A 12,323-nucleotide genomic window follows, 5' to 3' on the forward strand; every position below is an offset into this window, starting at 1 on the left:
GTAGGAAGGAACTCATCGAATCTACTCTACTCCTACTCCTAGGGTTTTGGGGGTGTGGTGCTGAAAGTTTGTATTGATTGATTACAAGGCTCATGGGTTTATATTTATACCCTGGAGCAAACTAAAAATCCTAGTAGATTACGACACGACTATTACAGCTATTTCTAAAAACTACTAAAGATAAATCTTCACACTTTCTCTTATTTGGTGGAGTTGATTTCATTTCGGATCAAGCCTTCCTTGGTCTTCTATCGGTTCATTTCGGATTAGGCCTTCCTTGGTCTTCTATCGGCTTCCGGAATCTAGCCTTCCGCGGCTAGTCTTGGTCAGCGTGGGGTCATCAACGGTTTTTCTCTATTTCTCTTCCATCAGCTATCAGAACTTTATCCACAGCGGTTGACTCTGGTCAAAAACTGATGTCAACAAATTGAGCAGTTGAATTTGAATGGTAGACCATGCAACGGTGAGGGAGTCAAGTCGTTTTGCAAAGGTGAAGCACACCCCCTCTCCGGGGCTGCCTTCACCATAGCTGGGTGAAACACACCCCTCCCACGCTAGAATTTTGGTCGTTCGATCTAACACCAATGTCACAGAAATGCTTAGTGTTATTTAGCAATTCCGTTTGTAAGTGGCTAGAAGGGAAGGGATGCAAACCATGTCAGAATTAATGAATTATAAGAAGAATATATGTATGGGCACCCTCTTGATGTGGAAAAGTGTGAGCTTAGATTACATTCGATTTCTCTTGTGCTAAAATATTGGAACAATAACAAGTTAACAACTCCTGTACACATCATCACTCATGTTCTCGGCTTTTAGTAGCCTGGGAAAAGCGGTGGCGGTGGTGACTGGTATTTCGTTCCTCGTACGGGTGGCACAACAACCAGTGGTGGCGACGGTGATGCTATCGGCGGTGGCGGAGGGTAAACTGGTGGCGGCGGCGGCGGTGATGCTGTTGGCGGCGGTGGAGAGAAAATCGGCGGTGGAGGAGATGCTGTTGGCGGTGGCGGAGACGGCATAGGTGGTGGCGGGGATGCCACTGGCAGCAGCGGCGGTGGCGGATGCTGTGCAGGTTTGGGCGCCGGCTCCACCGGTGGCCAGTTTGGCCACCCACACGGTTCGACCTTGGTGCAGTCCACAGGGTTGCTCACGACCGGCTGGCACTCATCTGCGGTCCTCTGCATGGGCCTCGATTGCCCCATGCAGTTTGCCTCGTCATGGAAGGACCTGCCCATGTTCCCGTCCAGCGCGCCGCACTCGGCGGCCTCGCGCGTCAAGAAGTTGTACGAGACCGACAGGTTCGCCAGCCCCGGCAGCTGGCAGACGTCCCCAGGCACATCCCCGGTGAACATGTTGCTCGACAGGTCCAGCTGCTCGACCTTGTAGAGCCCGGCCAGCGCCGGCGGGATCGAGCCCGTGAGCGCGTTGCCGCTGACGTCGAACACGGCCGCATTCATCAGGTGCGCCGCCTCGACCGGCAGGCAGCCGGTGAGGCTGTTGTTGGTGAAAACGAATTGCTCGAGCGTCTCCAGGGCCTCGCCGATGCTACGGGGGATGCACCCGCCGAGCTCGTTGTTGGCGAGGACGATCACCGTCGCCTTCGACTTGCCAATGGTCTCAGGGATGCCGGAGGTGAACCGGTTGTTGTTCAGGAAGATGGCGTCGTAGGGCCTCTGGAAGAGCTCCGGCGGGATCGGGCCGTCGAAGTCGTTGAACCGGATGTCGAGGTAGCTGAGCTTGGGGACGTCGAGCAACGCCGCGGGGAACGGCCCGACGAAGCGGTTGTTGCTTGCGTCGAACTCGTAGAGCTCAGCCATGTCCCTGATTTCCTCCGGGATGACCCCGCAGAACCGGTTGGAGTTGAGGTGGAGCACGGCGAGGTCCTTGAGGAGCCCGATCTCCTTGGGAAGGTATCCCGCGACGTCGGCGGCGTTCATGTCGAGCGTCGCGACGGCGCTCTCCGATGCGTTGTGCAGCGACGGGACGCAGAACACGCCGTTGTAGGCGCACACGTCGGGGCCGACCCAGTCGCCGGTGAAGTTGTTCGGGTCGGAGTAGAGCGCGTCCTTGAGCGCATGCAGCGCCTTGTGCGCCGTGAGGAGGCGCGGGTTTTGGATCTTGATGTCGATGTCGATGTCGATGTGCACGTGGTCGGTCGGGTGGTGGTTGTGCTCGAAGGAGAGCTCCTGGCGACGGGCAGTGGTGGCCTCCTCGTCGAAGGTCAGCGCCAAGGACGAGGAGAAGAGAAGGGCGGCAGCGAGGAGCGTCGGGAGATGGAGGGTGTCCATTGTTAGGAAAGGCTCCGTCAGCCTTGGCCGGAGCCAACGGCTGGTGGACGAAATAAGGGATATAGGAGAGAGAAAAACAGTGCTACAATTTATGGCGACAGAGGTTTTATAAAAAAAAATAGTTTGTAGTTTGGATGGTCAGGAGGATTACGAGGAGCGAGAATAGGTTTTTGTGTCGCTATACTATGTGCATGGTTTGCTAAACGAGGCAAGACGGTTGATCTTTAGTACATTGGCGTTATAGCTATACTTAGGAGTTCAAGTACAGAACATGTCTTAAAAAACATGCTGGTTGGGTGACAGGTTTGGTTCATAGTAGTGTATATAGGACATGATGTCGACGAGCGAAACAAGACATGGTGCCTGGCTGGAGTGGTGGGTGCGTGTAGGAGAAAACATGTGCTAAGGCCTCCCTAAATTGCTCGAGTGCCATGTACACAACTTCAATATTGCGTGCATGATAAATAGAAGATGCAATTGCAGGTTTACGAGTTCCTAATAATAAAATAATAACTAACCTCCTAGGCTTGAAGAATTCTGAGCGACGGGAGCAACTCTCCTTCTAGGCGTATGGCTACGTGACGCGTGTTCCCATACTTTCACTTTTTACCGTGTGTGCTGCCACCTCGCCCGTTTCCTCGACCTTTTTCTTGGCCCGTCCCAGCTTGCTTCCATCTTGACCCGTTCGTGCTGACCTCTTGTTGTTGGGCTTGGCATGCCGTGCATGTCGTCGATGCCTGGTCAACATTTCGTTGGTAGAGAAGCCGATATGAGATATTCTATAATGTGAGCAGATCGATGTGGCCTGGAGCGATTTGCTCACATTACATACTGCCAATTTACTGGTGGAGAAGCCGATAACCAGTTGTTGAACCACCTCATATTTCATACCCTGCTTATGTTGTTTTTCTCCCAACTCAAACGTTCATCCCCAAGAAAGGCCATCAATCATGTGGACGTTTTTTAACGGTTGAATATTTCTTATGAAACACTAATAGTAATCCTCAAGAACAATATAATATTAAATCATTTATGTTACAGTACCTTTTATGGGTTCTTAAAAAAAACAATATCTTTTATGCCTGCTAAACTGTTGTACATTATACAGTTCATGATAGTGCTAGCACTGAGGTAATAGTTGTTTCTTTTTTCTAAATAATGATTCAGATTAAGTGTTTTAGTGATACATTTTCGTGACCTCTTCTTCTTCATATGCCATTGTTTTCAATTAGTGATACCTAGAGGATATAATTTATTAATATAGATCTACTTAATTTCTTTATTGTTGTTCTTGCCTTTCCAAAAATTTCAGAGCTTAGTGTTTTTCTGTCTTGGCAGTAAAAGAACTGGGGGTCACGAACGTCGAACGTGTGCATTCAAAAATTTTCTTGATACAACTTCACTTCATTTGATTTTGAAAGGCAAATTTACAACACTACTCCTATTATCACTTCCGACAAACAATGCTTCTAGCTTCCATTGCTGATGTCCAACAATGTTCCTTCATGCTTCAAACTTACTTAGAGCAATGGATGTTGAGCCTGTTAGAATTAATGAATGGAAAACTAGAATACGAAAGACCACATTTGGAAGCAATTGAATTACATATACCTAGCTTTTTTTATTTCTCTGCTATAATTTGCAAGCTGCTATTCAGATGGTACTGACTTTATCTGATGAATTGAATTTTGTTGCAAGATTGGTCTAACTGAATTTTTATTGCAAGGTTGATGTAGAGTACCTTGGCTTCTATTTCATCTTTATGTTTACTTCCAGTGGCTTCACAAGACTGGTGTTAGGTCATTTGTATGAATTGATGGCAATTGTTTTGCTGTTTGCAGTATGCTCACATCATCCAGAATATTGGTTTTTACTCCAAAATTGAAGGTACCTATTCTATTCGTAAGACTTGTGTAATATTATTTGATAAATCATTGTCACCAAACTTCTTATTTCTATAATCTCAGGACTTCAACATTTAGAACATTGTTGCGTCTTACGATGTTGAATTCCCAATCTTGCTTGACGGTCTTGCATACTTGCTTGGTGCTTTTGTCAAGTGTAAGGTGCAATCTTTGGCTTATTAACCACAGTTCTGTCACCTTACATCCCTTATTTTTTTATTTTTCCTATATGTGCTCTAAAATTGATGTTTTGCATGCCTTTCCCTCACAGTATGAACCAGAGCAACTGAAGATTGTCATGCTAATTTTTGTTTCAGGCAAGGTTGCTCTAACTGGAGTTAAGATTAGCAGGCATTGCCTGTGCATTTTCATGGCTTGATTTTGTCAGACTATCTTTCCATGCGAGTGATGAGACATACACTGCCTTCGAAAATATTTATCCTGTCCTCACCAAGTTCAAAAAAGTTCAGGACTGGTATGTACATGTTTAAGGGGCATGTGAAAATAGGAACAGCTATTGTACTATTGTGACTATTGGTTGTAGTTCCTTTTTATTATTTTGTTTTTTTTTGTGAGTGTGGATGAGATGAGTGGTCACATTTTTCAGAAAGCTTATGTATGTCACTTGGTATATGCAGATAACTTATTGGAATTAAGCAGAAATGCAGAATGGAAGATGTTATAGCTGGCTGACAGTTCCAGCTTGCCAGTGTGATGCTCTGATGTTATATATTAGAACCGGGGGGTGCCTATGCTGCCCATCAATCTCTTTAGCTTTGATGTGATGCTGCCATCATATTAGAAAGTCTTGAACGGCTCAAATATTTGTGAGGAATCATGCCATTAAATTCATGAATAGCGGTTTTAACTGGTAATGCTCTGCGCAAGTGGAACGCCAATAGGACTGAAAAGCAATTTTGGTATCGGCTTTTCCAATGTCATCTCCAAATGTGATGAAAAGGCAATATAGTGTATGTACTTCTTGGCATGTTACCATACTAAATATTTTTCCCTACAATCTGTGCATAAAAGGCCAGTATTAAGAAATGTATTAAAAAAGATTGTCGATGAAAAGACATAATCCTTTCATGTTTTTGGTTTGGTTGCATGTATGCAACATTAGCAATATAAACAGAAATCTAATTAAATTTAGCTAACAATAGTGTGACAAGTGAATAGTATAATGTAAATCGAGAATAATGTTTGGGGTGGGAACAAAACTAAATTGTGCTCACCGATTTTTTTTTTTTTGATAGACTCTCACCCGATTATTTAAATGTCTCCATGCAACAAAATGTGGAAAGATATATCCTCAAATTTTACAATTTAATTTGTTGAGATGGTATATTTGAATCGTCTAAACTATTTTAATTATTGAGTTGTAAAAGATAAAAGTAATTTGTTTTTTGGATTAAAAGTGAATAAATTAGTGATCATCAATAAAAATAGGTGGCGAACTAAACCCACTTGGTTGGTTAAATTCTTTCTGATGGAACCTATCAACCTGATTCTAATATAAGACATTCGGCCAAGGGTCAATTCCTCAAAGCCCACCAACAATATAGAATTTTTTTATATTTTTATTTTACAAATTTGCAGAAATACATAGTCGATCCAAAAATTTGCAGAAATGGAGCTCTGCCGCCGGATCAAACGGCGGTAGCTCCCCCCCTTCCAACAGCCGGTTTTGTTGTGTGTTGGCAGCTATAACCAGTATAACTTGGGTTTTTTTTCGTGTAATTTTGTCTCCTAGTAAAAAAATATCAAGTAACATTGGAAGCACTAAATATTCAGATATGTTACTTTTGGTTGCAATACAAAACTTCATAATTTGAGAGAGGTAGAGCGCTTGGAGGAAATAATTGAAAATGAATTAACTCCCGGCCATTAGATACATAGCTGTTTCCAGCAAAATTATAACAGATAGAAATGAAATTCGTGCACAACATACGAACAACAACGACTCTAGGGTGAACAATTAATTATAGATTGCAGTGGCATGTGTGGCATGAATGCTATCCTAAATATGTTCCATTGCTAAACCTAACATGCCTTAGATAATCGAAATAACTGGGATAGAGCCATGTCTACTTTCTAGTAGAACTGGCTTTGTGAGAACTGGGAGGGCCCAGCATCATAGTAGCTAGCACCCCCAGAGGATGGCCCAGAGGATGGCGGAGACGGGGGCGATCCTTATTGTGGTGGTAGGGGCACTTGCACCATGAATCAGTACAAATCAAGTCACCTGCGATGTTAACCGCTTAAGGATTCACATCAACTTCAGATTGAAGATCCTCGATCTTATGCTTGAGGTCAAAGATCTTGCACTTCAGGTAGTGGAGTACTCTTGGATTGCCTCAGGAAGTGGTGAATTGACCCACTTTGCATAGCGGCAGTTTCTTTCATCGAGATAAGACTAAACGTGATGTTAGTTTGTAGCACGAAAAGCTTAGGAACAGTAAAGAAGTCCATACGAGCATCGAAAAAAACACCAGTTTCCATCACCGTAGCTATCAAATAGCTGGACGACACAAGTCACGTCACGGTGACACATTAGCCACGTATCATGATGGTCATGATAAGGCCTAAGGGAATTTGGAGGGGCGTAGTTAGCCCTGTCCTCTAGAGGGAAGTCGTCGAGGGGTGCCTCATACTCCGTTGGGCCAAAAGAACCTGGCCAAGTGATGGTGGGAATAGAAGCATGCCCTCCTCTTCCCCTCCTCCCACGACCTCTCTCTTGTGGATGTCATTGTTCTTCCTCCTACTCAGTAGTGTGGAAGAATACGGGAGAGAAAGGTCCAATACAAGGAGTGCTGAGATGGAGATGCACTGCACCCCCATATGCTCAGTACCCCATCATGTTCAATCATCCTGAAAAAAGCTAGATATAGTCTTTGTAGGTGTAGAGATGTAGGGCTCAGTGTCTAGTCCCATCTGCCTAAGAAGGCTCACGTTCAGAGTCCTTACAGTCTATAGTATAGGCTTTTCAGTGAGAGTTCACATCAATAGTGATTTACCACTATTTGAGTACTGTATTGGCTACAGAGCAGTATAATGGGAATAGTGTAAAATCTTAGTACTCGAAGCATGGAGACAAAATGTTATCACAGCACAAACAACAGTACAATCGCATCCGAGGCGTCCAACATGACAAACCCAAAGAGCACCTTCCCTGGAATAAAATACCTTAGGTAATGTAAATTGGTGGAGGATGAGTAACGTTCTACTGGGTGGGGAAGTTTCCCCTTCCTCACTATTTTGGAGGAACATTCTGCCTCCTACTTCTACATCTTCATCTGTCACTCTTCTTCCTAGAGGAGTTGCGCCTAACGAGCTTCGAATTCTTCCTCCTGCCGTTTCAATGCTGTCTCTCGAGCACCTAACTGGTCATGCCTCCTCTGCAGTTCATCCTCCTTGCCCTTCAAACGGATCTGTTGTTGGCAGATGCGTTCCTCTTGCTCGAGCCGAAGAGCATGTGCCGCGTCTCAAGCCGTTTCTAGCCTACCATAGTATTGGGTTTTGGTCTCTAGCACCACTTGGATTATGGGCACCTCCCCTGAAGGCCTACTATCGATCCATTCCATGAATGTGCATGCCTGCATGTTCATTCCTGATTAGTTCAAGGTACAAGTACGTAGAAAACATATTTCAAATATTTATGAACGGCCTGATCATGAGATCATCATCAATGTCGGGACACTTGAAGTACCTACACCCCTTCTTCCCTCTAGGTATGCGATCCTCCTATACCTGCAACCACGCACAAAAGCTGCAGTGGCATTTGGGGCGCTCATTCCATGGTGGAACCCCATTTTGCTCCTCCCTCTAGGACAACATTTCTTAGAGGGAGATGCAACCTCACTACAAACAGTGGATTCGGGTTAAGAAGTGTTAGTAGTGCATTTGAACGTTTTGCCTGAACGTCTCATATATAGAACGCTACTAACATGATCCATGTCCATGATGGCAAATGGAAAAGGACATGCATGGATATCATAGCCTGCACAGGCCTAGCTATCAAAGTCTCTGCACTGACCTACATAATGTAGTCTGCAAAGGAGCACACATCATAGTCTACAGCATCGTACATATCATAGCTTGCACCGGCTACAAAAGATAAAGGAGATCCTATGGACTAAATACGTCCTCACTTGTGACGCACATCACCACGACCACGACCATGTCTTGCGAGCCGCTGCTCTGGTCTGGAACCGGTCGTATGTGAAGGGCTCCGGAGGGGCAGCCCTAAACACCCCTGCATTCCCAAAAACTATATAAAGATATGCACGACATGAACATTTTACTAAATGTAATAATTTCAACTAACCCCTAAAACACCTACATTCTGAATACATATATAAAATATAACTCGTGCATCGCTAATAATATTCATCTTAAATTTATCTAAATAAATCAGCAAACTAATTTTACTATAACATAAATAACTAAGCTAAATCCACAATACCGACAAAACTATATTTTTCTATGTCTCATACGAACACCTACATTTCATCTACTAATTAACACTACACCATTTATATAGCTACTGCATCAACTACAACATCTACCAACTACGAGTTAAGCTAAACTAGAGGATTTGTAATAATACCTCAAACGAAGCCAAGCTTTAAGCTTCAATCTCCACCCTACTTCCCTCCCATCATCTCCTCTCCTCCCTCCCTCCCTTTCTTTCTCTTCTCCTCCCTCCCTCCCTTCCTCTTCTCTCCCGAACGCTCCCTCCCTTCCTCTTCTCTCCCGGCCGCTCCCTCGGCTCCCTCCCTTCTCTCGGTTCTAGCGTCCAGAAATAGGCGCACGCACACACGCCCGGGGTGGCCGCTCCACGACTTTTAAAGGCGCGGGACAGCTACCACCGAATCAGGCGGCGGTAACGATCCCGCTCCTTCTATTTGAATCGGCGGGGCCTGTTACCGCCTCCTGATCCGGCGGAAATCGGATACCGCTGGGTGGCACGGCGGAAACAGCCTTGTCCCACGCGCCACTACAACCCGTGTGCTGCCTGCCGGATCAAAGGTCGGTAAGCGGATTTACTAGTTGACGTGGCGGACGCGCGAAGCTATTGCCGGCGGTATCTTCTCTTACCGCTGGTTGAGATGGCGGTAGCTGTTTATTGACGTTTGATCCGGCGGCAGAGGTCTGTTTCTGCAAATTTTTGGATCGCCTATTTATTTCTGCAAATTTGTAAAATAAAAAATAAAAAAATTCAACAATATAAGACATCCCTCCCTCCGCCCGTACTACATAATACTCGTGGTTTCAATCTCTAGCACTCCAGCCCGCCGCCTCCATCGATCCTGGTCTCAAATTCACCCACGTCCACCGGCCGTCTCGCCGCCGCAGCGCCTCCGATCTTTCTTCCCCGAGCCGGTCGCCTGCCGCGATCTCACGTAAACATGGTGATTGCTGGAGAAGATAGCCACGTAAATATGAAGGTATATGTCAAACTTCAAAGACTGTACTTCAGAAATCAGTCGCAGCAATTTTTTCACCAAAAAAGGAGATCGGTTTTAATTTGTAGGTGAAGGGGAGGCCTTCAGTCCGGTGTTGGTCCTCATGATCCTGATCTACCCAACCCTGCTCGGCTTCATCTTCGCCGCTCCCCTGGCCACGTTCGCACTCCTCATCCCGACCCCCACCGTCCCGGGCGCGCCTCCGTCTCACGCCGGGAGTCTCCACGGCACCCAGGACCTCTGGGAGACGGCTGGTGCCGGTGCTAACATGCGCACAATCTTCACCTTCGCCGCCATTGCTGTTGTCCACCTCGTTATCTTTTTCCACCTATGTCTACGACGAGGTCCCCCCGGTCCTTCTTACTTGGAGTTTGGATATGTTTTGGCTGCGTCGATAGCTTTATGGTTCACCACAACAAGTTTCTTCTTCATATACACTAGTATGGCGAGGTACGGAGGCAATTATACGAGTAAATTTTAGATACTACAATTATTTTAACCGGTTCCAGAAGAATTTTCCAACTTTTAGGGGCTAGTATTTTAGAGATATAATAATTGTTTTTACTAATACACGTTGGGAAAACCATATAATACCCTGGTCAAAATATAGAGGCTCTAAAATCTCTGTTTTTTGCAACCTATCGTTAAATACTTGTTGTTTTCAAATATACCCGCAAATGTTTCTTCTAAATATTTTTCTCTTTATTTATTGCAAAGTTGTTTGGTGTGTGTTCGTTGCAGGTATGGTGCTCACGCATGGGAGTGGTATGTTGCAGTAGCCTTCTCTGCTGCCATCCTTATCGTCACCATCGATTTTCTCCTCGTAAATCCTATCACTTCTACATGTTTTTTTTAGAACGACCTATCACTTCTACATGTTGCTTTTAGGTTATTTGATTCGATCTGTGATTGACTCTAACTTCTCCAACTTCTATTACATTCCCCCTTCACGCTGACAATGCCCCCGTTGATGATGCAGCTATAACTATAGCATAGCCCCGGGGTGTGGACACTTGGACCGATCGATTCACTTGCTGGAACTTTACGAGAGTGGTCGTCATCGTTTATCTAGTTCAGGTTCCGATGTTGCATTTCTTTTTTTTTAAGCCATCGGCAGCTGAAATTAGCTTCTTGTAGCCATAACATTCGCACTAGTGCTAATCTGAGTCATGAACTACTGTATATATTATCTATAATTTTTTTGTCAGTCACGGGTGGAAAACGGACCTTTAGTCCTGCTTGGTAGGGGTCATAGATCCTAAAAATCCATCCGGAACTAATTATTCGAGATAAAAGGGGTCCTTTAGTCCCGGGTATTCCCATCGGGACTAAAAAGTTTCAAAATAAAATAAAGAAAGCTTGCTCCGCCTGCGCCCGCCGGTGCCGCTCCACCCCGCATCCTGCAAAGAACAGATCGATATGAGCTCGAAACCAAGAAATTTGATTCATGATCCAAAAATCTCACCTCCGCCCAAAGCTCGTACGCCTAACCTCGTCGTAACACCTCGAGGACATCTACCCGTCGGCGCCGCTCCGCCCGCGCAGGGTCTGCGCCACCCTCGCCCACCCGTGTCGCGCCACGCCACGCCACCCGCCTCCCTCTGCTCCCTCCCGCCCGCCTACCCGGCGCCTCCCCGGCCTCCGGCTTGGGCGGGCGAGGAAGGGAGGGAGCTGAGGGAGAGGAGGCGGGAAGGAAGGGAGCTGAGGGAGAAGGAGAGGAATGCTAGGAGATAAGGGGAGAGAGCGGGGAAAAAGGGCCAGGCGCAGGTCGCTAGGAGATAAGGGTGGGCACGGGTCGCTAGACAAGGGAGAGAGAGGAGTCAGAGAAGTGGATAAATCCCGGTTGGTGGTTCCAACCGGGACTAAAAGGATCATTTTAGTCCCAGTTGGAGCTACCAACCGAGACTAATTATTTTATCTCGGTTGGTGGCTCCAACAGGGACTAAAAAGGATCCTTTTAGTCCCGTTGGAGCCACCAATCGGGACTAATTCATTTTATCTCGGCTGGTGGCTCCAACTGGGATTAAAAGCTCCACTTTTATCTCGGTTGGAACCACCAACCAGGATTAAAAGGGCTCCACCAGTCTACAAAATTTAGACTTGGGACTAAAAGCATTTTAGTCCCGGGTTCAAAGTCATCCAGGACAAAAGCTACTGGATGGAAGGTCAGTTCTCTACTCACATGATTTGCAATCATGCGTACGTATCTTGCAAATTACTGTCCCCTCTTCCAATTGATGTACGCGACGGGGGTTCATGGTTAATATTTTTTGCGATTGCTAAATTATAGTATTATGAAGAGCTCTCACACCCAAATTTCTCCCCATCATATTTAAGCCGTCTTCCTCATCTCCGGCGACCTTCAGGGGTTCGGGGTAGGGTCCTCCAAGAGTCCGGTGGATCTAGAGAAGCTTTGGGGCGATAGGGGTAGTGGGCAGTGGTGGCGGTCGAGATGGCGGCGAGATAGGGCGGCGGGGCACCACGCGTCGGGGCGGTAGAGGACCTCCGGTTAGGCTGTAGAGGGGTGAACGCAACCACTGGTGGTGACTTGGTGTGGAGGCTTGCAGTCGAGACAGCGGCAGCAGATCTAGGTGGGCCCATCAGAGATGGCCAGGGCAGCAGTGGAGGCAGGGGCCATCGGTGGCGGTGAGCTCGGCGATGGG

General features: G+C 46.3%; 1 protein-coding gene across 1 annotated transcript; it reads right to left on the bottom strand.

Annotated features, from left to right (window-relative positions):
• Positions 1 to 375: 375 nt before the first annotated feature.
• On the bottom strand, positions 376 to 2,288 carry LOC101782845 (pollen-specific leucine-rich repeat extensin-like protein 1). The gene is made up of 2 exons (XM_004968666.2): positions 1,115 to 2,288; positions 376 to 413 (listed from the first exon to the last, which is right to left on the bottom strand). Exons 1-2 carry the CDS (start codon positions 2,286 to 2,288, stop codon positions 376 to 378), a joined length of 1,212 nt encoding a protein of 403 aa, XP_004968723.2.
• Between the last annotated feature and the right edge of the window lie 10,035 nt (positions 2,289 to 12,323).

Source organism: Setaria italica, chromosome V (genome assembly GCF_000263155.2).
Source record: "Setaria italica strain Yugu1 chromosome V, Setaria_italica_v2.0, whole genome shotgun sequence".
Taxonomy (NCBI): Eukaryota; Viridiplantae; Streptophyta; class Magnoliopsida; order Poales; family Poaceae; genus Setaria; species Setaria italica.